This window comes from Cladophialophora yegresii (assembly GCF_000585515.1).
Source record: "Cladophialophora yegresii CBS 114405 chromosome Unknown aczIN-supercont1.3, whole genome shotgun sequence".
Lineage (NCBI taxonomy): Eukaryota > Fungi > Ascomycota > Eurotiomycetes > Chaetothyriales > Herpotrichiellaceae > Cladophialophora > Cladophialophora yegresii.
The window spans coordinates 2,339,040-2,365,123 of record NW_006913047.1 but is presented as its reverse complement, the minus strand read 5'-3'; the positions used below and the strand labels follow the sequence as shown (position 1 = coordinate 2,365,123).

General features: G+C 54.7%; 8 protein-coding genes across 8 annotated transcripts; 4 read left to right on the top strand and 4 right to left on the bottom strand.

Annotated features, from left to right (window-relative positions):
* Positions 1–232: 232 nt before the first annotated feature.
* A1O7_04592 (dTDP-4-dehydrorhamnose reductase) lies at positions 233–1,358 on the bottom strand (the record flags this gene model as incomplete). The annotated part of the gene is made up of 3 exons (XM_007758603.1): positions 233–972; positions 1,077–1,096; positions 1,183–1,358. 3 exons carry the CDS (start codon positions 1,356–1,358, stop codon positions 233–235), a joined length of 936 nt encoding a protein of 311 aa, XP_007756793.1.
* A 990-nt stretch (positions 1,359–2,348) lies between these two features.
* A1O7_04591 (uncharacterized protein) lies at positions 2,349–5,885 on the top strand (the record flags this gene model as incomplete). Its single annotated transcript, XM_007758602.1, has 1 exon — positions 2,349–5,885. The coding sequence occupies one exon, from the start codon at positions 2,349–2,351 to the stop codon at positions 5,883–5,885; it is 3,537 nt and encodes a 1,178-aa protein (XP_007756792.1).
* Positions 5,886–6,522: 637 nt separating this feature from the next.
* Positions 6,523–7,968, bottom strand: A1O7_04590 (3-phytase; the record flags this gene model as incomplete). The annotated part of the gene is made up of 2 exons (XM_007758601.1): positions 6,523–7,876; positions 7,925–7,968. 2 exons carry the CDS (start codon positions 7,966–7,968, stop codon positions 6,523–6,525), a joined length of 1,398 nt encoding a protein of 465 aa, XP_007756791.1.
* Positions 7,969–8,653: 685 nt separating this feature from the next.
* A1O7_04589 (uncharacterized protein) lies at positions 8,654–10,305 on the bottom strand (the record flags this gene model as incomplete). Its single annotated transcript, XM_007758600.1, has 4 exons — positions 8,654–9,423; positions 9,547–9,901; positions 9,952–9,991; positions 10,052–10,305. The coding sequence occupies 4 exons, from the start codon at positions 10,303–10,305 to the stop codon at positions 8,654–8,656; spliced, it is 1,419 nt and encodes a 472-aa protein (XP_007756790.1).
* Positions 10,306–14,452: 4,147 nt separating this feature from the next.
* On the top strand, positions 14,453–15,674 carry A1O7_04588 (aquaglyceroporin like protein, other eukaryote; the record flags this gene model as incomplete). The annotated part of the gene is made up of 4 exons (XM_007758599.1): positions 14,453–14,790; positions 14,839–15,270; positions 15,330–15,444; positions 15,498–15,674. The coding sequence occupies 4 exons, from the start codon at positions 14,453–14,455 to the stop codon at positions 15,672–15,674; spliced, it is 1,062 nt and encodes a 353-aa protein (XP_007756789.1).
* Positions 15,675–17,253: 1,579 nt separating this feature from the next.
* Positions 17,254–18,697, top strand: A1O7_04587 (endo-1,3(4)-beta-glucanase; the record flags this gene model as incomplete). The annotated part of the gene is made up of 2 exons (XM_007758598.1): positions 17,254–17,367; positions 17,417–18,697. 2 exons carry the CDS (start codon positions 17,254–17,256, stop codon positions 18,695–18,697), a joined length of 1,395 nt encoding a protein of 464 aa, XP_007756788.1.
* Positions 18,698–19,925: 1,228 nt separating this feature from the next.
* A1O7_04586 (uncharacterized protein) lies at positions 19,926–21,802 on the bottom strand (the record flags this gene model as incomplete). Its single annotated transcript, XM_007758597.1, has 3 exons — positions 19,926–20,995; positions 21,057–21,328; positions 21,378–21,802. 3 exons carry the CDS (start codon positions 21,800–21,802, stop codon positions 19,926–19,928), a joined length of 1,767 nt encoding a protein of 588 aa, XP_007756787.1.
* Positions 21,803–23,502: 1,700 nt separating this feature from the next.
* Positions 23,503–26,061, top strand: A1O7_04585 (uncharacterized protein; the record flags this gene model as incomplete). The annotated part of the gene is made up of 1 exon (XM_007758596.1): positions 23,503–26,061. The coding sequence occupies one exon, from the start codon at positions 23,503–23,505 to the stop codon at positions 26,059–26,061; it is 2,559 nt and encodes an 852-aa protein (XP_007756786.1).
* Positions 26,062–26,084: the final 23 nt, after the last annotated feature.

The window sequence follows — 26,084 nt, the reverse complement described above, 5'->3', positions numbered from 1 at the left end:
ATGATAGAGTGACGGAAAGAAGGATGGCAGGCCGCTTTGAACTCGAATTTGCTTTGCTCTGAGACACTCACTCCGCTTGCTCTGTCTCCCGAGTCACGTCCCATATCATCGACCTGTTCCTCAGTAGTGTTTGACTAGAACAGTATGTTAGATTTTCAAATACAGCTTTCCGCAGGTTCGGCCACCTCTCTGCTGTCTGTCTGCTCCCATCTTCTCTTCCCGCGCATCTCCTTCAATGCCGAAAGGCACCAACCCACCTCCTCCACCAAGCCACAAAATCCACGGTTCCAATATCGATCCCCAGCGCCTGCAACTCATTCGTATCAAGGTGACAATCATATGGCCTCATCGTCCCGTCCGGGCCGGGCTTGCCTCCATCTTTGTCCGCCACGACGCCGTCGACAGGCAGTCCCATGATCTCCGCGAACTTCTGCACGATCTCGTACTTCGTCATGCGGTCTTCGCTCGAAAACTGCAGCACCCGAGGCAACCGCTCTGGGTGCGTGGACGAGGTATACAGCTTCGCGATATCCAAGCACATGCGAGCCACGTCCTCGATGTTGGTAGGATACCGGATCGCCCAGTCGTCCATCTTCACCTTCTCCTTCTGCGACTTCCACAGGCTATCCATCAAGATGTTGACCGCGGATTCTGCGTTGTTTTCTTTGGGCTCCGTGGGCCCGTAGAGGACAGGCACGCGGAGGACGACAGTGGTGCCGCTTTCATGTTTGAGCACAGCGGTCTCGCCGTCCAGTTTAGTCTGGCCGTAGACGTTGGGCGGGTCTGGTTTGTCCGAGGTCTTGTAGGGGGCTTGGCCCGGCACGCCGGGGAAGACGTAGTCGGTCGAGATGTAGATGAGGAAGGCGCCCTGGGCGGCCGCGCGGGCGGCGAGGAGTTCCGTCGCGGTCACGTTGAGCTTACGTGCTGCTTCGGGGTTCTTGGTGCATGAGTCGGGTTGTCTGTCCGCGGCGCCTGTGCTCGGTCATTGCGGGTTAGCTGTAAACTTCTAGGTTTGCGCAGAGGAGCGCAGAGTCTTCTGCGAGTTAGACGTGAAAGCAAAGCGGGCTCTACAGTACAGTGGACGACGACTTGAGGTCTGAGCTGTCGTTAGTCCTGGATTTGGTGCGGAGGCAGGCCTCGAAGCTCTAAGCCTCCTACGGAGTGACTCTGTAGAGTACATACTTGACCTGACCGAAGAGTTGGGTCACGGCTTCGGCATCTTGGATGTCGACCTTGCGGATCGGTCCTGAGGCGCGGCTGAAGCCTGTGCCTGTGGCTTCCCAGCCAGAGTCTGAGAAGGTCTTGAGGACTTGCCGGCCCAGAAAGCCTGAAGCGCCTGTGATGAGCGCGGATGGCATGTTGAGGTGTCAGTAGATGAGAGTTGCAGTCAAAAAGTTGTGGTTTGGCTTGGAGACAAGTTTGGAATGATTTATCCTCATGGTCGCTCCCAGCAAGCTCGAATACACAACACCTACTCGGACGGCCCTATGAGCGAGGTCTGAATGTTGACTGACAGATTCGGTTCGAAGTTTCCATCTACGCACTATCTGTTATTGGGCTTAATGACATTCTCTTATCGAACGCGTCCTTCGAGCCTCTCTAACTCTGCATTGTCTCTCTGGTAAAGCCTCTGTTCAAACATTACTGAGAAAAGTATCAGGTACATTCGCCTATATTTCCTTCATTTGATGGGAGTAGTTGTCTCGTCTAACTACCTCTCTCTTCATCCTGTCTACAGCAACTTCACACACCACAACTGGGTCTTTCAACTCAATGTGATGTTGTGTCCATGATCTCTTCTCCAAATCTTCGCTCAAGGCGCCGATATTGATGAAAAGGTAAGGTGTGTTTTCCAAAGATTCCCAAGCGAACCGAAGTCCACAAGGAGCGGTCAGTTGTATAGTTTTCAACTGCACCTGTCAGCATCTTTCAAGAGCAGATCAACGTGAAGGGGGGACATACCTAGCAAAAATCTGGCATCGGCTGTAGCCTCACGCGCGCAGATAATGCCCGTGCACCTAGTCATCATTATTAGCAAAGGCGCCAAAGGTAGGGGTCGCGTTGGAGTGCACTCACTAGAATAAAGAAGGAAGACGGGTTTGCAAAGGGAGCTGCAGATAGATATGTTCGCGCTGCCGCCAAGATTTGAGTAGGCTAGTCTAGAAAGAGCTTAGGGTAGGCGCCAGTGGCTTCACCCCCCGAGCCTCACTACGGTCGCGCTAATGCAAAATGCCCAGGACTGTGTAACCTGCGCGGTATTTGGGCGATTTCGGGTACTTCTACAAACAAATCTAGCTGAGCTCTTTCATTTGCAATGTACAGACTCACATTCTTCATGCCGAAACGAAATGGCCACGCTCGACTCCCTAAAGTGGGCCCTGAGGCAGAATGCCACGGCAACTGCCAAGCAGCCGTTGTCCGACAAGCAGTATAGCGCCGGCTTCGACATTTTAGTGCGGGGCTCCGGGTGGCTCTCGTACCAAGACTTCGTCATCCCTCAACTCTCAGTTCTGCTCACTCCGCTTTTCAACTCGCGTGCCCATATCTCGGCACTAGAAATCGGACCTGGCCCAAAGAGCGTACTGGGGTCTCTGCCCGGCCATCTGAGACGGAAGATCAAGAAATACACTGCATTCGAACCTAACGGCTTGTTTGCCACAGGATTGGAAGAATGGCTTTGCTCTGGCTCCGAGACGGGGTCCCCGTTTCCCTGCCTAGAAAGCCTGCCCGACATCCGTCGGATTCCATTTACCCTGGGAGATGAAGGCGGCACAGATAGCGGGACAAGTGACGACGATGAACAATACGATGTCATCCTATTCTGCCATAGTATGTACGGCATGAAACCCAAACGCAGATACGTCGAACGGGCGGTGGAAATGCTTGTGGAGGACCCCGAGGGTGGAATGGTGACAGTTTTCCACCGCGACGGAGACCTGCACCTGGACGGTTTGGTATACCATCGGACGGTTTCTTTTCCCACAGGCGTCGTCCGCGTGGCGGATGACGACGAGGTTCTGGACCTTTTCGCTTCTTTCATCGCGGGATATGTCATGCAGGAGGTGGACGCAGACAAGCCTATCCGAGTCAAGTGGCGTGAGCTGTGCCGCACCTTGGGTCGCCGCGAGGAAGCTTGCCCAGACCACCTCGTGTTCAGTGCTCCCGACCTCATGGTGTCCTTTACCAAACATGCGACCACGTTGCCGGAGCTGATGGCGCAGGTGCCACTGGTTGAGGGCGATAAGACAGTTAAGAATCGAGAGGCTCGCCTCCACCGCCCCGCCTCGGTTGTTAGACCTACGGAGATCCAACATGTCCAGCACTGCGTCCGATGGGCTCTGAAGCACGGAGTGAGTCTGACCGTCATCGGTGGGGGTCATAGCGGTCACTGTCTTTGGCCCAACGTTGTCTCGGTCGACATGGGCGCTTTTGACAAAGTACACATTCTTGCGGTGGGGGATGATAGAGGAGGTTCCGATCTCGACTCCATTTCTTTGGTTGTTGCCGAGGCCGGCTGCAAGACAGGAGATATCGTCCACGAGACCATGAAGGCTGGCCTGATAGTGCCCCTGGGGGCCCGCCCAACCGTAGGTGCCGGGCTCTGGCTACAAGGCGGCATTGGGCATCTGGCTAGGTTGCATGGGCTCGCGTGTGACTCCATCGTTGGTGCTGTTGTGGTCAGCGTCGATTCTGGCGAGGTCCTCAGCGTCGGCCATGTCCCAAGCCAGCACCAGCCGGCAGGTGCCGTTCGCCGAGAAAACGAAGCTGACCTATTATGGGCATTGAAAGGCGCCGGGACAAACTTTGGCGTCGTGGTCAGCGTAACCTTCAAGGCTTACCCGGCTCCGACCTACATGACTCGAAACTGGGTTGTCCCGCTTAGCGACAAATTCGAAGCTCAACTGAGACTCGGCGATTTTGACAAACTAGTCGCTAGCGAACTCCCCCGGACTTGCTCTGCCGACGCTTATCTTTTCTGGGACGCTGATCAGCTGCAACTTGGAATGACCACGTACGAATCTTCCAGGACTACGAACAACTTTGTGACAGGCACGCATATGGCTCTAAGTGACTTGTGGGGGCCGGAAGTCGACTCCAAAATTGTGGACAGCGTCGGTTTGTTCGAGACCGAGATGTACATGTCTGGAATGCACGGTGGTCACGGTAGAGGCAAGACTTCCTCGTTCAAGCGATGTTTGTTCTTAAAATGCATCGGAGGAATGAAGATCGCCGAGCGCTTGGTGGCAGCCGTCGAGACTTCTCCATCGCCACTGTGCTATCTCCATCTGCTGCAGGGCGGCAGAGAAGTCAACGATGTTGAGGCCGATGCCACGGCCTTCGGCTGTCGAGACTGGGACTTCGCCTGTGTGATAACCGGTGTTTGGCCTCGCGACAAAGACGGCACTGAAACCGCACGATCTGCTATGCAATGGGTTTACAATGTCGCAGAGGACTTGTTGTCCTTCAGTACTGGAGTCTATGGTGCCGACCTTGGGCCAGATCCCAGAGACGCAACGCTGGCAGGTCACGCGTTCGGACCGAACCGGGCGCGCCTGGCCCGGCTCAAACGGAGCTTGGACCCACGCAATGTGCTGGCTTATGCTTGCCCGCTCCCAAAAGCGCCGGCGGGACCGAAGCTCATCATCCTTGTCACCGGCAAGAGCTGCGCCGGCAAGGACTATTATGCCGATGTCTGGGTCTCCGTGTTCACGAGCTGTACCAACAAAACCCTTACAGCACGGACTGTCAGCATCAGCGACGCGCTCAAGCTAGAATACGCCGTGGCTACCGGAGCCGACCTGGACTTCCTCCTTGGGGACCGTGCTTACAAGGAACAACATCGGCCAGCGTTGACGACATATTTCCAAGAACGGGTGCGTCAAAATCCTCAGCTGCCCAAAAAACACTTTCTGGAAGTGGTACACGGCGCCGAGGACGTCGACGTGCTGCTGATCACTGGAATGAGAGACGAGGCCCCAGTTGCAGCATTGTCACATTTGGTGCCAGACAGCAGACTGCTGGAGGTTCGCGTCCAGGCTAGCGATCAAATGCGGCGTGCTCGCCAAGGGTGTCACGGCGGCAAGTACGATGGCGACAACAACAACCAGAACAGTAGAGAGAACAATGACAGCAATAGTGGTGGATCAAATTTGCCTTCCTCGGACGCCCGCCCGAGTTTCTCCTTCGACAATGACACGGCTGGAGACGAGGCGGCAAAGGCGTTCGCCGAAGATTACTTGCTTCCCTTCGTCCACGAAGACCTGGAGCGACTGGCCCAGATGGTGCGCTCGATACCCGACTTCCCCCGCCGAGGCATCGAGTTCCGCCACGTGCTCGACATCTCCCAGCAGCCCGATGGCCTGGCGCTGTGCGCGTCTCTTCTGCAAACCCACTTCACAGGCGATTGGGCCAAAGTCGACGCAGTGGCATGTTGTGAGGCCGGTGGGCTTGTCTATGCGTCGGTGCTGGCCTCGCGGGTCGATGTGCCGTTGGTGCTCATCCGCGAAGCCGGCAAGCTGCCTCCTCCCACGGTGTCCGTCGTCAAACCCCGATCGCATATCTCGTCTTTGGCATCTACACAGTCGGAAGAGAAGCGATCCCAAATCTCCTCTTCGGCATCGACAAAGTGGAAAGAGAAGCGGATCGAGATGGAGCGGGATATCGTCCCCAAGGGCGCCTCAGTCGTGGTGGTGGACGATGTGCTTGCCACGGGCGAGACGCTTTGTGCGGTGCTACAGCTATTACTTAAAGCGGGCGTCAGTGCCGGGCATATCAGCGTCATGGCCGTGGCTGAGTTTCCCGTGCATCGGGGTCGAGAAATGCTACGTCAGCGTGGATTTGGGGGAATCAATATCCAAAGCCTTTTGGTCTTTGGCGGTGCTTAGGGCGTTAGACAGCTTGCCGGTCATGTAGGAGGAGTCCGAGAGGAGGAAACTGGACTCTCTACCTAGGTACTTGAGACAATGCCCTTTATCGATATCATCCGGCTCGAGGTGTGAGATGATGCTCTGGTTGGTACCCATCATCGAAGAAGCGCGATATGAAGGAATGGGAAGCCCAGAACCACGTGGACCTGGTACGGTCGTAGAGAGATACATTCTCCACCCCCTTTTCGACCTCAGCAAACAGTGTAACAGCGGGACCACCAGCATTGTGTCTGAGATGGAAACGCTACGCTCTTACCGGTTCGAAAGCTTTCCCTGGCGTGGGCCTGGCAGCTACAGTAGCTACGTATCAGCCTCCCTGGACCTATGGTTCACGAGGTGCCCGGACTCATGGTCCCTACAGACTCTGTTTACGTCGTATCACCGACAAGACTGATTCAGGGATGATCCAGACATGCCGCCTGCGTATGTATGTACTGTGTATGCTGTGAAGTGAGCGGAAGTGCTTGCTGATGCGCCCTTCTGAAGACGTGGGATACAGACTACACTAGACGGAGTAAGGACTAGGTGGATGAGGTGAACTAAACTGTCGATTGTGGTCGAGACTCGACGAGACTGTCCGCCAGAGCGACTTCACTCAGACGAAACACTGAGCCCAATCTCCTCCCGTCTTCGCGAACCCCAGACTTGACACGAAGTCGCTCAGTGAGCACCGACCCAGCTCATCGCCTCCGCACTGTGTCAATGGCTGGACACGGTCGTTCACGATCACACGCACCAGCTCCTCTGGCTGGCCCTTGCATTGCATCTTTTCCACATACGCTCTGGCAGCGAAGGGGACGGTCCACGATGCGCTGTATCCGGAGGCAGCTTCAGGCTCGACGACCGTGGAATTTGGTAATGGCATGGTTTCGTTGTAGAACCCCAACGCGGAGAAGATGGCGGTCATGTCGTTGTCGTGGCTGAAATCAGCGTACAATTTTCGGCCGAGGGGAAACGTCGCGGGACTGTCGTCCAGAGTGTGGTTTGTCGACGTGTGGTCTTGGACGGGCGTGTTTGTTAGCCTTGCGATGAGCTCGTTGACGAACCCGACGCCCTGTGTCGGGCCCAGGGGGTTGCCGTATGAATAGCCGTAGTACTTGCCCAGTGTTTCGTAGTAGGAGTATTGGTCCCATTCGAGGTCGGTGAAGAGCGCGCAGAAGGGAGAAATATCGCCGTTCTCGTTCGCTACCGTGTTGAAAGGGCAGAGATCCATCATATAGATGGTCTGGTCAATGCTGAGGTTTGCGCCTGGCAAATCGGCATTGAGACGTGCTTGGATTGGCGGGATGAAGATCTTGGCCCAGGCGGCTTGAGCGTCGTCACCAATGTCGCTGTATGTGCCGTTCTCGAACTCGGTGCAGAGGGCGTGGTTCAGGGTATTGTTGAAGCCATCTCCTTCGTACTGCAAAACGATCGGATAGGGGTATCGGTCCCCGTCGGCGGCAGACTTGTCTGCCAGTTTAGCGGCGTGAAATCCTTCCGTCCAGTTCGTGGCTGATTCGACAACTCGGTCCTCGCTGGACGAGCGAACGAAGGGCTCGACTGTCCTTGCCAGTGACGCGTACCGCGTATAGAATTTGATGCCCGACTTGACCATTTGATCTTGTCCGAAGGTGGTCAGCTGGTCCGCGCCCAGGGTGTACGAGTAATTGACGAGAAAAGCAGATGGGCCAACGAAGGCCGTCGCGTTTGCTCTGATCTGTGAGATCGTGGCATTATACACTTTTGTCTTTGACGCGGTCGGGTCTCGGGCGCCATGACGGGAGAGAATTTGCGCGGACGTAATTTCACAATTATGCGGGATCTTGGCTGAAATCTCGGAAGGCACCCTGAAGTAGGGCGAATATTGGCCCCAAGAGTGAGAGATCTGGGGTTGACATTGATATCCTACCCAGATGGAGTCGCAAGGTTCCGGACCTTGGGCGGGCGAGCTTCCTGCCGAGATGCCGCTGTTTGGTGAGTATAGTGAATTGACGGGGTAGAAGGCAGTCTCTTACCTCCAGGCCAACAATACCAGTAGTGTTGTCAACGGTAGTGACATGATGCAGACGAAGATGGGAGCTCGCCACGCACGAAGAGTCCCAGGGTCCGAAGCATATCCGCGTGGAAGAGAGTGCTGATATACATTGCTCTCCATAGTAGACTCAGTTACATTGCCCATCGACCTGCCAGATCCAGCCTCACGCTCCGAGGTCCGTCAATACTATTGCGCAGGACTCCGTTTGAGCTAGCTAGCACGTGGTGAAACGAAAGGCGACTGAGTGCCAACTAGCTGTGGAACTAGAAGAAGGAAATTCGCAAATGACCTAGCGATACCACGTTCACGTTGTCTGCTTTTTCCCGCTCTGAGGGCATGGTCTTTTCGAAGGAGAAGGGATCGACCTCGCGGTCTACAACGACAGGCTATAGTGTGGCATTTCAGGGAGGATCTCTGTGGATGTTTTCCACTTAGAATGAAGAGAACATCCGTTGGGCTGTAAGTTTGTCAGGGAGACCCAGTGACCATATTGGAGACAAGGGACAATCGTGCCCTACAGACGATGAAGAGAAAATGGTCATGTGTGTGGAAATCTCATAGCGAGACAACACACTCTCCAGCGTGGGTGAGTTTGGCATTGCAGCCGCCAAGAGATTACGTCATCTACGCGCCTCGTCTGACGCGTTGGTGCCGCGTGTTGCTCGTGAGGGTGAAGTGAACGGAATGTCAGAGCATGTTCGGCACGCCGCTAGCACTTGACTTTCAAACTCCATCCTGCCTTGTACACACGGGCAGCGCACATCAATGAAGCCCCTACCGCCGTCAAAATCCCGAGACACAGCTGCGCGACCAGGTATCCTCCCCTTCCCCCGCCATTGGTTGTGAGCAGTGCGCCTCCTATGGGCGGTCCAGCGAGCCCTGCAAAACTGAACAGTGAAAAGGCCATGCCCATCCGTATGCCATTCCGCTGCAGGTCGTTGTTCAAACTGGTAACCACGGTCGGCATTAAGCACTGAAAAGCTCCCGCCGAGAAGCCGTAAAATGTCGCAAATACATACATGCCCGCTTGCGATTTCACTGCAATCCAGCAGAGAGCAAAGAGTGCGTTGATGAACAGGAGTGGCACCACTGCGTTCAGCGGCCCGAGGAACCGATCGGCAATGTAACCTGTCGCTAGTCGGACAGGGACTCCTGCGCCATTGAAGATGATGAGCAAAGTCAGCGAGTCGGAATAGCTCATGTGCAAGATGTCGCGCCCGAAGCTGGCGAGATAATAGTAGGAAAAGAAGAGTCCCCCAAATACGAATGACATGCCCACAAGAACACAGACATACGGCGCTTCGGTGAACGGTTTCCATTCGACGAGCGGACCAGCCTTTCGAGGAGGTAGTCTCGGTCGCAAGAACGCCAGGCATAGCCCGAGAAGGACCAGATTCACGAAGCCCACTACCCGGATAGTCCACGCGAATCCGATCTTTGGCAAAAGTTGCCGGACGATAGTGGGGTATACTGCGCCGCCTATGGACAAGTCAGGGACGCAACTCATATTGACGGGAAGTGGGGTGAGAGTAAGCAGGGGAAATGTCCGAAAAGTGCTCTTCACGCACGAACTCTTCGATTTTGAACACCAGAACGACTTACCCACCGAGTTACCGGAAGACACGATGGCAACAGCGAGCCCTCGTCTTTTCTTGAAGTACGTGGTAACAAGCCCCATTGTTGGGGTGAAGAATATACCTGCTCCAAGCCCTGTGCATATCCCTTGCGCGAGAACGAGCTGCCAGAACACCTTACAAAGACTTGTCATGAAGATCCCGAAGAGCTGGATCGTACATCCGACAGCAAATGTGGGAATGAGGAGGCCTGCGTCGAGTGCTCGACCAGAGAATGCGCTCATGAAGAAGACGACCCATAACTGCACAGATCCTACCCAGGAGATAGTGGACTGTGGTTCACCCAGTGCGCTGGTATAGTAGGTCTGGAATACCCCGAAAGACTGTGGACATTTGTTAGCCTCGCCAGTATCGACTGAAAGACAACGAGAACAATCGTCGGAAGGTGGGGAAGGCTTGCATTGATGAATCCCCTGCGAAGTGTAAGTTTCTCTGGATAATAAGGCTAACCTCTCGCCATGTGATATACTTACCAGGTGCAGAAGCAGGCGGTAAAGCCAATGGCAACTTGAGTCCACGCTCTGAGACCCCCATCCGGTGGCGGTCCGGGATCAATATCTTCTCGCGTGCTTATACGTGACGCGATGCGGCTCAAAGTGCTTGTGGCTCGATGAAGTTCTGGGTGCGTGATCTTCTTGGTCAGTGCATGATCCCCGAGACGGCGTTCAGCGACAAATTGGTCTTCTATGACGTCCTTCTCGCAATCTGATGCATCTTGACTCGACATTGCGGATTCTTGCTTTCGAAAGCATTTGTGACGAGCCCAGGGCGCGAGTGGCAATGGCCTGTCTTATGACTGTCGACTCAAAAGGGTGTCGGACTATCACCAGAGCAGAAGGCGATACACGTGTTTTGCATTACACTGCATCTCCAAAGCCCGCCTGCATGGAACATCGTCAGTATCTGCTATGGCGGTCTGGTTTCTTGGGGTAATTTACCTCTCTATCAGTGCCGAACACCCGATCACCGTTCAATTTGGGGTTCGGCCGGCTTGAAAAGGGGTGTAATGCAGGGTATTGTCCGGGACGTCGCTGGTCCAAACACTATCAAAATTCTGCTGAGAGATGGACGAACCCCGGTATTCTGGGCTGTAATGACAAAAGACAAATCGCAAACAACACCGGGCTTGGCACTTCTCCGGCGCTTCTCACCGATGCTGTGTTTGCTCTTTTGGATCTTTAATAGCTGGAAGAGCAACGCCACGTCCAATAGCGAGAAGCCACTGCGAGATCCATGAGTTCATATGCATGAGCGCAGTGTCGTCTTGCCCGGTGAGCGCATGCCTTTAGGCACCAAGCACCCTCAGCTCCGGCATGACATCTGTCACTTCGAATCCCTCCCATTTCATCAGAGGCACAATGCTCACACCTTCGTCGTTCGACAGGTGGCCGACTAACACGGTGAACGACACAGCATATCCAGGCTAGGGATGTCCAAGCAGGAAGCAGAGCAACAGCTAACAATCAAGCTGTGCCTAAAGCCAACTTCTGGAACAGCATCGGGCGCCAGCCGCAGCAACCACGGCGAGAGCTTCGGTATGGCATTTGCGGTTGTTGCACAAGCATCTAGATTGAGTCCGCTTGTGCTTAAGGTGAAGTCGATCTCGTCATCGCAAGGAGCAGTGCAATTCCCAACCCCTTGGTCAACGTGACTGAACTCGATGGCACACACAGAAGCCATTGGCCTGGCATACCTGCCTGAGCCAGTTGCTCTGATTGTTCCGTGCGCAGTGTCTGGCTTCAAGAATAGCTGTGCGCTGTTTATGCGAATAGAAGTCAGTATGGATATTCTGGAGGGAAATGTCCCCGATGCTCCCGGGCCTCATCAATCCAACATGGTGAAGGCGGTGACGAAGGCAGTGCGGATGTTGTCCTTTGCAGTACGCAGCCAAACTGACCAATCTTGCTGTGCGAACCCACACATGCGCAATTATCAACCAAAAATCCCATGCTGGATATGCCAAGAGCTGTGCTGCCCTCATACGTTCACCTTCGCCTTTCTCTTCCCTTCCAAATCGTACGGGACATTGCCGAGTAAGCCGACTGTGGGAGAGACCGGCTTTTGGCCGATATGTAGGTATTTTTGGCTCATCTCGGAGTGTCTCCTATGCACAGCCAATGAAGCGGCTCCATCACTTGTTGATTTACTGGGTGGTTTAGGTGCTTTGCAACATGCTCAGCTGCAGATGCTCTGTGCGGCTCCCGATAATCCTGGGGAGATGGGCCTTATAGGCGCCTAGCCGGGAGTAACCGATGAGCGTCTCCTCGCAATCAAGCTATTCCAGATTCATTAACACAGCACTGAAGCATTGACCCATGTAGACGTCAAACCTGGTTCCGGTTTGTCCATGAGCATATGGAAGCCAAGCTTCGAATGTCCAAAGTGTGAAAGCCTTGCCGCAAGCTACTTTACCTCGGGCTCCCCTATGAGAACCATCAAAACTTGCCTACACTTGGAGTAATTGGCCAGAGACATGTCCTAACTTGACCTGATCCAAGCACCGTTTTGAGCTTACGGAGGAGAGCCCGTGTACGAGTGTCGGATCAAGCTATTGCGCTTTACGAAGGCTTGCCAGTCCCGCCTCCCAGACAGCCAGGTCTGCGGAAAATGCCAACGGCAACTCTGGATGATTGACTAGGTAAGGCGTAGGAATTCGAGTGAGTGGCTAGAAGGATGCCTTACCGTTGCTCTCCCGTTCATGCTTACACTTGCGTGGCCTTCACTGTGCTGGTCTCGTAGGGACGGGATGATCTCGCGCGATCGCTTCATGGTTCCGATGAGAGCAGACTAAGTAAGACGCAACTTCGGATGGTCTTCTGCTATAGGACTCCAGCGCACTTACTCCGTATGGCTTGCTCCTATAACGGGAAACCTGTCAAAATCGACTTGGTGGGATGTGATCGCTTACGATTCTCATCGAATCTGGCCACCCGTGTGCACGGCTACTTAGAAGCGACCATTGTTCCGCTCGACATCATGATACTAGTTCCTTGCTCAGCCGCCGCCAGTGCCGCCCGTGTCTGGTCCGATAACGAACATCCTTCATGACCACGTAAAGGGCTCCGGCAACATCTGGTATTGTGCAACAAGCTCGGAAGCGACTCGAGAGAGTTCTCGCCCCCGGATTCGATGCCTACGGAAGCGATCGAAGTTGTGCTCGGATGTCATCCCCCGAGTCGCAGTGACAGTCACTGACTGTGGGAATCCGGGGGTCCGGAGACCCTGTGGCAGCCCACGTGAATAAGCTGGTAATAGCCAAGTGGATGTTCTCCTTCGAGTCAAATCTCCAGAGAGCCAAGATAGTAGACAGCTCTATATCTCCTGCATTGTGCAATCAACTATATGCCGATCAGGATTCGAGACGCGCGAAATATGAGCTACTGTAGCATGGTCTGGGGAAAACGGGCGACAAGAACGACGGATGCATTAGCACGCATCAGTCATGCATGCATGGATGTGCCACTGCCGCACACTAATGCCCATCAGGCCAGCCATTTGTGACCCGTGCCGCTCAAAGGGGGGGTCCTGGCATGGCCAATGCAACATCAGCAAAGCCAGTCACGGCGAGACAGCTCAGTGCCAAACTCTACCTCGTGTTCGAATCTCCATTGACGGCGGCTTTTCACGGCAACATTGCGGAGGCTGAGCTGAAAACGTTCAGAGGCGGATGAGAGTCCATCAAAGAGTACTGGATATTTTTCCGAGAAGGTGTGAGTGGCGTGTAAGAACATACAGCACCCTCGTCGACCCTTCCAAGGTTCCTTCCCGTTAGGCGGGGTACCCAGTCATCGCTGCCTCCCAAGAAGCATCGGAGAGGCACTGCAGCTTGGCTCCTTCTTCTCCCTCCTTTGGAACTCACGTCGACAATAGCCGATGCCTTGTTCTCGTATTGGCACGCTCCTTCGAGGACCGGGAAGTCTCCTGGGTCACTGATATGAGGTGCTGTTTCAGACACTGGAGCGCTGCGTACGTATGTATCCAGGCACATCCCCGTGCACCTGGGGACATTAGCGTTCGGCGATAGTAGATCTGCCGAAACTAGAGCCCTGGATCTCCTTTTCGAAATTTCACCACAGCTCGGATTTCTATACCTTCCCAGCAGCGTGATACTAGATCTGGGCTCGATATGTGGTGAAAGGTGTCCTGTGGTTGTGCGAAGGGGTCGCGATGATTAATCCCATACGACGCTATCGACGCCCGGAGTGGGCATGAAGTTCCTCAATGGAGAAAGACGTCGAGATAGCTGAGAATATCAGCCTCGGTCTGACTCGCCCCGAGTCCCTCGTTAGCCAGTTTATGGCTTACCCAAGGGACGGGAGGCAAGGACCTACTGTGTTGAGGGAGGTCGCAACGAGGTACCTCCTCCGTGCTTCCTTCTCCTGGGTGCCCAGCTGGCCAAGTGCGTCACCACTACCCTGGGCTGGTACTCGCCACAGTCACTAGTCACAAGGCTCCCCAGACACTCCGGATGGCACAATTGGTGACCTCTCCGCGCTCTTGCCTTCGGCCTGAGTGGACCGAAATCGATCGGCATACGCTGCTCGTCAGCCTTTCCATTCGTGCCGTGATGCATGTATAGTACGTGGTACTCTCCACCAAGCATGCACCTCCGCCACTGGTTGTCAACGGCCTCCAATATTACTTCGAGATGAGTGGCTCGTATCCGCCCGCCTCCGGACCTGGAGCTGGCCCATGCAATGGCACATCACGCACTAGTTCTGAACTTGTGCTGCACCCCAGGCAAAGGCATAAGAGTCTGGCTTGCCTCCGTCTTGGTTTGCTGACACAAAAGGATTGCTGGCGACCAGACGGGACCTACCTCTGTTTCTTTCCCTCTTCCTGCGGTTTCACCCAAATCCAAGGACCCTAGCATAATGGCCCTCGAGAAAGACTCCCCCTCATCCACGCCCCCTGCTACCCACAACGAGCATGGTATATTCCACACCCCACACGAATACCGACATACCACGGTGGACGGTGTGGCGGCATACGCCGAGCATGGCCCGCTCGTCGACCACAAAGTCCCTCAAGAAGATGCCGTCGAGTCGGAACCCGATCTCGCCTGGAGCCGGATCCGACATTTCATGCGGGAGCCATTCTCGGAGTTCATGGGTGTCTTCATCCTGATCATGTTTGGTGATGGTGTAGTGGCTCAGGTTGTCTTGAGTGGCGGCACAAAGGGTGACTATCAATCTATCTCCTGGGGCTGGGGGTGAGTCAAACTACGCTCGTCGGCTTCCGCCTCTACTGACGCGGCTAGGCTTGGTGTCATGCTGGGCGTCTATACGGCTGGCATATCAGGAGCACATCTCAACCCCGCCGTCACCTTTGCCAACTGCGTATTCCGGAAATTCCCGTGGCGGAAATTCCCTACTTACATGGTTGCTCAGGTCCTGGGAGCATTGTGTGCCTCCGGTGTCGTTTATGCCAACTACAAGTCCGCCATCGACGTGTTCGAAGGCGGAGCCAACATTCGGACAGTGCCGGGCTATTCAGATACTGCCACCGCAGGCATCTTTTGCACATATCCCGCGCCGTTCATGACCAGGACGGGCCAGTTCTTTTCCGAATTCATTGCCAGCGCTCTTCTGATGTTCTTGATCTATGCGCTCAAGGACGACGGGAACCTTGGTGCTGGTAATCTTACGCCCCTGGGATTGTTCTTCGTTATTTTTGGAATTGGTGCTTGCTTGTAAGTTCTCTGAGGGCCACGTTCGCTGAGGTATCCGCTAACTGGCCCCCCTCTACCAGCGGCTGGGAAACTGGCTATGCGATCAATCTTGCGCGAGACTTCGGACCGAGATTAATGTCGTACATGCTGGGATACGGCCCCCATGTATGGACTGCGGGCGGGCATTACTTCTGGGTGAGTTTGTATCTGTCCCGAACGCAGGCGCCGTGCACTTACAAACCTCATAGATCCCCATGGTGGCGCCTTTCTTCGGATGCACGTTTGGTGGATGGCTCTATGACATGTTCCTATTCACCGGCGAATCACCCATCAACACACCTGTGGTCGGTTTGATGAGGTTCCTGAAACCCAACAGGTCGACGTGGTCCAACACGTACGTTCCACAGCAGACATCAAAGGTGTAGAAGCCTCACACCGGAGGCGATTTGTGAACTCGGTATCGATTGTATGACGCACACACACCAGATCAACGTGTGAAAAGCAGGACGGTACGAACTGTGGCAGTTCCACAGAGCAACATGTCAGATAGTGGCAGGCGAAAAAAGCAGACAACAGCCAGAGAAATGTTCTTCCAGCCATGTATTTCTAGGTAGTCCAGAGTTGACGAAAGAAGACGAATTTATGACTGTTCACAGTAGGTCGCTTCTCGCCGTGGATGTAACTCACTTTGGAGCACATGATGAATTCAGGGGCGTCCTAGAAAGACGCCTAATGTAGTTACGGAGGGTTCTATCAACAATATGGGTGCGTTACAGCGTGTTGAAGACGCGTCTTTAGAGATGCTTCGGATAACCTTCCCAGTCACGCGGGGGCTTGGCTCTGAGCGCACCGCAAAATCGCGTCACATTGTTCACTCATACTTTACACTTTACGCCTCATCTTCATCGTTTTCTACGGGAACAATCACATGTCAACGAATCCCAACAGCTTACGCCGATGATGCCATACAACGTGGGAGATGGACGCCCTTTGATTATCTGCAGAGGCTCGTTGCGAGAACAAGACCAGTGACCTGTCTCCAGCCCTCTCCTTGTAGTTAGGGCGCAATCTCCCTCGAACTCTATCCACGTCGATATGCTTTATTCTCCGAACAATTGCCTCGCCGACAACAACATAACCTTTACTCGCTACGCTGCGCCCACCGCTGCCGCAATGCGGACGGGAGAAGCTGGTCTGGTCATGGGCGCCCTTCCCTAGGCGGATGCGACGCGTCTCGGCCCTCTACGGTAGGAACCGGTCTGTGTGCAAGCCTTCGCTGAACACTCGAGGATGGCTGGAGTCCTCTACATCGAGGTGGTCTGGGAGCTGAGCCATCTTCTGCCTTAAGCTTCCTGGTCTCGCCGGCCACGTGGAGCATTGCGTCAGTCGCGAACCATGTCAACAAACACCAGCTCGCCGCTGACCGTTCGTCAGTCCAATTGGAGACTCCCTGCCCTGCTTCAAGCGCGACTCTACAGCCATCAGGGCGTTCTACGGCTGTCTGCCATACTCCTGCAAGCCACAGGTTATTGCTAGCGCCGTCAAGTTGCGTGTTCGCAGCGTCATGGTTCGCCTCGTCACTCTAACGTCGATCCTCCCGCCTCTCGGTTATCCGATGGTATACGCCGCATCCGGCTTCCAGCCTTCGTTGGCGACACAATTGACTTTCAACCCAATGTCAAAGCCACGAATGGACCGGTTGCTGTGCAGCCCATTTCTCCACTTCTATACCATCGCATGGCGACTGTTGCCTTGCCAGTCTCGCCATATTCTGGTATACGCCCGATTAGGCCCAGCCCACCCTCAACTATGCTTCACCCAGCACGCCGCCTGCGCTGGTCTCGCTGCCTTCACCAACCTCGCTTCTTTTGCTGATCGTCACAGATCTGAGAGACGACGGTTATATAACGGCGCATCTCATACACAGAATGGCTTTCGACACAACATTCCTCCAACAGTTGACTTTTCAACAGTCCTTTCAACGCCCGAGACAGACCTTCCAAAATGCGCACCTCTCTGATCACTCTTTCCATTCTGGCAGCTTCTGCCTCTGCTTCCTACGTCCTGGAGGACGACTATTCTTCAGATGTATTTGCCGACATGTTTGACTTCTTCACAGTATGCTTAGCATTTCCACAAGGCACAAACCGTACTGACAATCTTCTAGGGCAATGACCCTACCAATGGCTACGTCAACTACATTTCCTACGATCAAGCCACAAGCGCCGGCCTGTACAAGGCTGACAACGGCTCGGTCTACATGGGCGTCGATGCTACCAACGTTGCCACGGGTCGTGGCCGAGACAGCGTCCGGATCAGCACGAAGAAGGTCTACAACCACGGTCTCGTCATACTGGATCTCGCACACATGCCTGCCGGTGCCTGCGGGTCTTGGCCGGCCTTTTGGATGCTTGGCCCCAACTGGCCGACCAACGGAGAAATAGACATCATCGAAGGCGTCAACAGTCAATCGGCCAATACCATGACTTTGCACACCAATGCGGGATGTTCAATCACCAACACAGGAGCTTTCTCAGGCAGCATGGTGACCGACAACTGCGACGTCAACGCTCCCGACCAAGCTGCCAACGCCGGCTGTTCTATCGACACCCAAGACAATCTGTCCTTTGGCAGCGGATTCAACGCCAACGGTGGTGGCGTGTACGCGACGGAATGGACAAGCGAGGCAATCAGCATGTGGTTCTTCCCCAGAAACAGCATCCCATCCGACATCGCCAACGGCCAACCTGATCCATCGAACTGGGGTCTTCCCAAGGGTCAATTCACCGGCGGCTGCGATATCGACGAGCATGTCAAGGACCAACAACTGGTCTTCGATGTGACCTTTTGCGGTGACTGGGCCGGATCAGTCTGGTCCACGGACTCGACGTGTTCTCCCCTGGGCTCCACTTGCCAGGCCTATGTGCAGAACAACCCGTCCGCGTTCCAGGACACGTACTGGCTCATCAACGGGTTGAAGGTATACACCGATAATGGTGCTGCGTCAGCCCAGACCATGACACCAACGACTCTGGCCGGAGTAGCAACTACCTCTATCACGACTTCTCAAGCGACGACACCCATTTCTGTGGCCGGATTCCCTGCCACCACTACAGCGACTACCTTTGTCACTCTCGGTTCCTCGCCCAGCTCGTCCACCACCGAAATTGAGACCGAGGCGGCCGCGACCTCCACACCGATCCAAACACCCTCAGCGACCAGGTTCGTTACCGTCACGGCCATCAACACGCCGCCATCTGCGGCTGATCCCACCGTAATCACCGCCGCTGCAGCCCAGACATCTACCTGGTCATCATCCTCAGGTCCGTGGACGACTGCTTCGTTTGACAATGGGTCCTGGGAGAACTGGGCAGGCGGTAACGGCAACGGCAACGGCAACGGCGGTCGATTCGGAGGTCGTGGCGGTGCCGGCGGCCGGGGACGATGAAATGACTCCATCAAATTGACAAGCTCAATATACGACTCGATCCCCCGAAGCGACGAAAACGAAAGCACAATGAAGATACTCACTACATGACAACCTCACGACTTTGACGACATAGCATAGCAATGGAACGACAGCACAGCACATACAGCAAAATACAGCACAGCAGAACACGACACAGCATTATATGACACGGAGAAGGAAAGGCCGGACGGCACAGCATAGCACGGCACAGCACAGCATCTCGGAGAGGCAGGACGACCCACGGATTTGGATTTAGATGTGGATTTGGATGTGGATTTCATGTATAACGATCGACTCGATACACTGCATGGCATGGTACGGCACGGCGCAACAGGGCGTTACAGGGCATAAGGGGACGTGGCATAATATCTGGCATCATATTTGGGGGCATAACAGGGGCATATTGGAATAATGACTACAGGACAGAGCAGAACAGGACGGGAAAGGAAAGGAGTTGGAATCGGGCGCTGGATTCATCATTGATATACTATACGCATTGCATGACATCGTCCAGGAGGACAAGTTACAGGAACGAACAGCACGACCGAAATAGAGGGGATGAGCTTCTGGATTACTAGACAGATAGATCCCAACGGCATGGAAAATGGATAGCACGATGTCAATGGCACAAACATGATATCAGTACAGTACTGTTCCCAAAGAGAGTACCGTCTGACAGATCGACGGATTGCATGGTTGACTTGTCTTGTATAGGTCTGCTCCCGGTACTTGCCTACCTGAAGACCTCTAAGCGTGTATTACAGTCTATCCTTAAAGTCGTCTGACGAAACACGCTTCGTAGTCCCCCGCCGCTCTACACAGCCAAATACAGCTATGCATAGGGGATGCTCTGAATCATGAAGAGCATGGTTCTGCCGGGTTAGCAGCCTTCCTGGCAAGCGAGGAAAGGAAGGGCGCCGCCCATACTTTGCATTAGGTTGGGGCGGACTTGAACTTGAAGACTGCATGGAAGTCCGGGTAGCTTTCAGTTCTACGCGTATGGACTGCGTAGGCTGTATATGAGGATGATATTGAAACCTTGATAGTGCAACAAACGCGCCGTACAAACCTGCACTGATCATCCAGTTACCACCCAACCACTTAACCATGCAGCTCGTCATACTGAGGTGCATAGAGTGGACATGAATGATCGCTCAGCTCAACACACTCATTACATTACTTCACATCAACTCGCGACAAGCCGCCCTCAAGCACCGGCGTCCAACTTCACTTTCCCCTTGATGCTCTCCCACCGAGGCGCAAAGGCGATGAGGAAGGTAAGACACGCGCAGGCGATAGCGATGATGAACGGTACTCTTAGACCTTCCATGTAGGCGTCGAGGATGCCGGGGATTTGAGCCGGTGTGAACACCGTTCTCAGGTCAGTGGCGCCAGTCGCCAGCACCTTGCCAGCATCTACTGTCGGGGCTTTGCTGGGGAGTTGATGGAGGAGCTTGTTCGCGAAGCCGGCTTGTGCGGCGCTGATGAAGACGGCGCCGCCGATGGTCTGGAAGAAGAGGATGATGGCAGAGACGGAGCTGAGATCGGATGGTTTGACGATCGCTTGGCTGACGATGACGGGGATTTGGAAGATGAGGCCCAGACCGATGCCGACCAGGGCTTGATAGCCGATCCATTTGTCGGAGCCCGAGTCGATTTCCAGGGTGTAGATAAGCCCAGCACCGACGGAGGCCAGGATCGACCCGAACGCCATCAGAGGGACGTATTGTCCCCATACTGTCAACAAGCCACCACTAGCGACTGTGAAGATGCTGGCGCCAAGGACAAGCGGCAGGTTGTCGATGCCTGATTTCGAGGCAGAGATATCCTTGGTGACCTGGAAGTAGATGGGCAGGTAGTACAGTAGGATGAAAAATGCGCCAGCCACGGTGAAGATGTATGCTGACATGGCGCCAATCGTCCGATCCTTCAGTAGTCGAGGCTGGAGTAGTGCGCGGTCTCCGGAAACGAATTCAATGGCGATGAAGACAAGGATAAGAACACCGAAGAGGACTAGGACAGCGATGACGCTGCCGTCGGACCAGGGTTTCGTGGCGCCGCCCCATTGCATTGCCAATAGGTAGCAGACAATGGCCGCCATGAGGGTAAAAGTGCCGGGGAAGTCCATCTGTAGGAGCTTTTCTCGCATTGAAGCCTGCTGGGGTTTGGCCGCTTTTGGTGTACGGAAGCATAGGAAGATGATTGCCCCAGCAACACCGCCGATAGGGAGATTAATATAGAAGCACCATCGCCAGGAAAGATGATCGGTGAATACACCTATTTTTTTTTGTCAGCGCCCAGATGGATCTTCTATCAGGATATGGACAGGCACGCTTACCTCCCAAGAGAGGCCCTATGACAGAGGCAACGCCAAAGGTCGCGCCCATGATTCCGGTAAACGCAGGACGTCGTGCTGGAGGAGCCGAGAAGGCGATAATGGTGTATGACCCCGAAGCGATGCCCGCTCCTCCCATGCCGGCAATGGCGCGGCCCACAATCAACGTGGTCGAGTTGTTGGCAACGGCACAGATCAGACTACCCAACTCGAAGATGAAGATGCTGGTCAAGAAAGAGATCTTGAGTGGGAAGTACTTGTACAGCTTTCCCCATCTGCTTGGTTGTGAGCATTTAGCCGGAGTAGGCGGTGAACAATACTCACGTCGCCTGGAAAGAGCCAATGGTCAAGAAAAACCCAGAACCATACCAGCCCACTTGATCTAGCGAGTGAAACTGATCCGTGATCCGAGGAATGGCGGTCGCAACGATGGTCATGTCCAGGGCAACAAGGAAAATGCTACACGCCAGGGCAACCACAATCATGGCAAGGGGGAAAGCGCTGGGATAGTCGGAGGTGTCGATGCGAGATATTTCGCGACCCAGTTCGGCGCCGTCGACATGGACATCTTGGCCTGCGTCGAGGACGTCTTTCTCGGCGTGGACCGATTGTCCGGAGCCGGAGTTCTGTCGAGATGAGGCGTGAACTCCGGATTGCTGCTTCTCGTATGCATCTTCCGGCAGAGGTGGTTTCGAGAGTTCAGAACTGGAGGTTGAGGCAGAAGGGTTTGACGACAGAGTGGTCGCCATTGCGTTCACCGCGAGGCGCGATCTGAGGAGATTGGCACAGAGAGTGTTTCTTTCAGGCTTGTGTGAAGGCTGTCCAGATGGCCCAGAATAATGACAAGTCAAAGCACACGCAACGATTCAAGCAAGAGCAATGGGCTTGTTCTATTCAATGCAACCAACCAAAGCAAAGGCAAGAGCGACCTGGATATATATGTACTTACCTTCACGTTACCGTCCCGGATGGAAATAACGTCAATTCCGGAGACAGACTGCCAACAATGATAGCAACTGCTGAGTCGCATACAAAGCGACGGAGGAGATCGAATTCGTCCGTGTCTCAACCTCGAGTGCTGAACAAAGCATACCTGCCATATACGACATGTGGAAGGAGACTGGGCGACACTGTGGGTTCGCTGAAAGGGGTGGATGAATCATTGTGGGTATCAATATCGCATTGAGCATTCCCCTGCAAGGTTGGCCCGCGTTTGTTGAGCGCGTTTGGCACGGAGACGATACCACGTGTAGATCCGAGACGAGGCTGCACGGTCCTAGAAGCTCGAGAGGTCACCGAGTGTTCGGATGGAGTCGTTATCCGTCTTCCGGCGCAAACAAACCGCCGGAGAACCCACTATTCTAGGTAGACTTCGGGAAATCAGGCAGCAGCAGGTGGCGATATCTGGCTTTGAACCTTGGGGTTGCAACCGCAAAGGGAGTCGGCCCAGTCATTTGTGTGAAGGAAAGGGGGCAACCGCAACCACCCGCGCAAGGGGAGCGATGCAAGCGAACGCCATCTTGAACCATGTCGAATCGTGACACGCGCTACACAAACATGGTCAAAGCCACAAGTCGGGCCTGTTTCTTCAGGCTGTCACGAATACGTCGGAAAGTATTCTTCACGGACATCCGAACAGCAATAGACGCCGTGATTGATGCGTATAATCGGAGTTACCTAAGCTTCTGGCCTTACGAGGAGGGTCGGGATATGAACGTACCGTAAGCCATTGACAGTGCGTCATGACCATAACGATATCCTGTCTGCGAATAAACCCTGCTGCATGCAAGAGTCACAGTTTGTTATCGCGGTTCCCGTGTCGGGGAGATTGGCTGTGGAGATGCGTTCGATTGCCGCTGCCTGGCCTGTCCAGACTCGACTTCGGCCGAAGCGACGGTGCGCCAGACGGACGAAAATGTGAGTCTCGAGTGAGCAGTGGGGAAGTGAACGGTGCGGTGGTTGGCTGACGCGTCGAGGGCATTTCTAAGCTGGCTCACTGCGTCTTCACTGCGATCTCTTTGTTTTCTGGAACCTGATCGGCATCCCTCACGTGGATCACGTGCCATGCTGACTAACACGGTAAAGACCGTCGTTTTCGCAGAAGTGTACCAATGCGCCTGCGGTCTACTGCCACCATCTGACGATTGTTCTCTACGCCAGCTGAAGGGTTCACCTGTCGGTTTGGATGTTCCGGAAGAGAACTGACTCATAGGTGAGCGCCATATGGCTGGAGTGAAAGGATTCAAGGCTCGCCGGTGGTAGCATCTCCCACGACGTGCACCCACTAGCCCGTCAGCAGTCTGCATCTGGACTCCCGCGCGGACTCTCCATACCTGAGTAAGCAGAGGGGTCAGTCGCAGTCTGCGCATTTTGACTGTCCTCTGCCTGCTGCCTACCAGTATCTACACTGCTCATCAGGAGACGCTGAGTCGCTCCTCGAAACACCACCATGTCTCACGCTGGAAGTAGCTCCACGTCCCCATACAACCCGGATACGTCGGGCGCCCTCTTCAGCCATGACCAAGGTCCACCGAGAAAGAAGATGCGCAAGGGAACAAAGAGTTGCTTAGAATGCCGGCGGAGGAAGATCAAATGTACATTTGAGCCTGGGAGACCTGCCGTATGCAACGAGTGCTACGCCCGCGGCTCAACCTGCATTGACCAAGAGCACGGTGATATTCAGACATATACTCAGGCAGCCTCCGAGCAATCATCGTACAGCCTAAGGGAACGGGTCTCCCAGCTCGAAGATCTAGTCAAACAGGTATTGCATCGGTTGCCCGAGAGAGGCGCCGGTACCAGTGCTGAGGCCGATGGGGACGGCGTGCCTTCGGGGACAGAGTCAGACAAGAGCCACGTAGACGCTCAGGCCGCCGAGGTCCTGAAAAGCCTTAAGAGTTCGTTGCGGCAGACGGACGCCAGCATCGAAGAGTCCATCCTCTTACCGGGCGGCCTTCGCGACGATGCGCCCGCTCTGACTTTGTTTGACAACGCCGTCATTGAACGGAAGGAGAGCCAACCTGTTGTCTCACGCGCGCAATACAACAAGACCAAAACCCTTTTGGCCGCCCTGAATAAGTTGCTACCATCTGCGAGTGACTTGGAGGTTATCCTCGAACAGTCGCACGAATGGTGGACAATATGGAAGAAGATGTTCCCCGAAATCACAGACAGTCGGTGCGAAACCATTAAAGAATCAGTCTCACATTCTCTACGGTCGGAGAAACCGGCGGAGCTGGCGAAGATTATGCTCTGCATAGCCATCAGCATTCATCAGCTGCCCAACCATTTCGACTGGTCGAGGTTACACATCAAGGAGGAGCCGGCAGATCTGATGGAGCGCTACATTGCGACTGTCGACAAGCTGATCACTTCGGACGATGAAATCGCCGCGACCTTGGACGGCATTGAATGCATGATGCTGGAGGCCAAGTACCACGTCAATATGGGCCGACCGCGTCGTGCCTGGCTATTATTCCATCGAGCACTCGCATTTGCTCAACTACTGGGGATCCACAGGTTGGCGGCACAAGCGGACAGGACCTCTCTGGATTACCAACGGTCACTTAACATCTGGTGCCATCTGGTCATCGGTGACAGGTATCTGTCGCTTCTCCTGGGCCTGCCATATTCGGTCAGCGAGAGCTTCGTAACCCCGTACATTTCGGCAGCTGCATCTCCACCCAACTCAGTCAACGATGGAGAGTACTACGCGGGCAAGATGGTACCCATCATAACTAAAATGATCGACCGTAACCAGAGTGTCGTGCCCATGGGGTACTCGGCAACGCTACGACTGGACCAGGAACTGGAAGAGTTGCACAATGCTCAAGATCCATCCTGGTGGAGCCTAGAACTCATCCCCGGGGCTCGCGCCGAAGACCATTTCGATCGGTTATCCGCGCATTTCTACCATCACCAAGCCAAACTTCTCCTCCATATGCCCTTCATGCTTCGCTCCTCGACAGATAAGAGATACCAATATTCCCATAGTGCAGCACTAGACGCCGCCAGGGAAATGATTCGTGTCTACGAGGCTCTTCGGACAAACCAGGCCGTTGGACCATTCATCTGCAAGTTGATTGACTTTCAAGCATTCACTGGCGCCATGCTCCTGCTCCTGAATTTATGCGGCTACTCGCAACGCCACCGTGGGAGCACCGCCCAGCAAACCGACCTCGAGCAAGATCAGAAGGACTCGGACCTTATCGACAAAACGATCGTCTTGCTGAAAGACGCTGCCAAGGAGCCAGGCGGCGTCGTGGCCGCGCAAAGCGCCCAGGCGATGGAAATGCTAGCTCGCGTACGGGAAGGGTGCGATGACGATGGCAAAGCCGAATGCCGAGGCGAGACATGTCAAGTGTCAATTCCCTACTTTGGCACCATTTCCATCGGCACAGGGAAGCATTTCGTGCCTATCAAGCCCGGGACGTACGTGCAGCGGACCTCGGGCGGCGCAGCCGTCAACACGACCACTAGAGCCGGCGGCACCATGACAAACACAGGACTGCCCACACCACCGTCCGTTTCTTCGAACAGTACACAGCCTTCCCCTCTCTCCACGACCCTCGACCAGCATTCCTCCCATCCTCAACCATACGCGCAGGCTGTTGGTGCCTCGTCGTACGCATCAACGAACTACGTCGCGCCAGGCCTCGATCAATGGCCGGACGCCACAGACTCGATCTCAGACGACCCCTTCATCACATTCGACAGCTTCATGGCGTTCCCACCACAGCCGCCCACCGATGTCCCCACGGCAGGCGGCGTAAGCATATCGTCCAGCGGGAGTGGGTTCACGCCTCAGCCAATCCAAGGCAGTCCGTACAATCCCTCTTCAGGCACGCCTAATCAGCATCATGATATGAACGCCTCTGTGGCGAGCGGAGGGCTGGCTGGACTTGCTTCATCCGGGTTTCCTTTTGGGAGCTTCCCCTTTGGACAGTCGGGCGTCGACCTAGATCAAGGCTGGAATTGGTTCGGGGTGGACGCGCCAGCCATTCAGTAGCCAGGGCATGAGAAGTGCGCGAC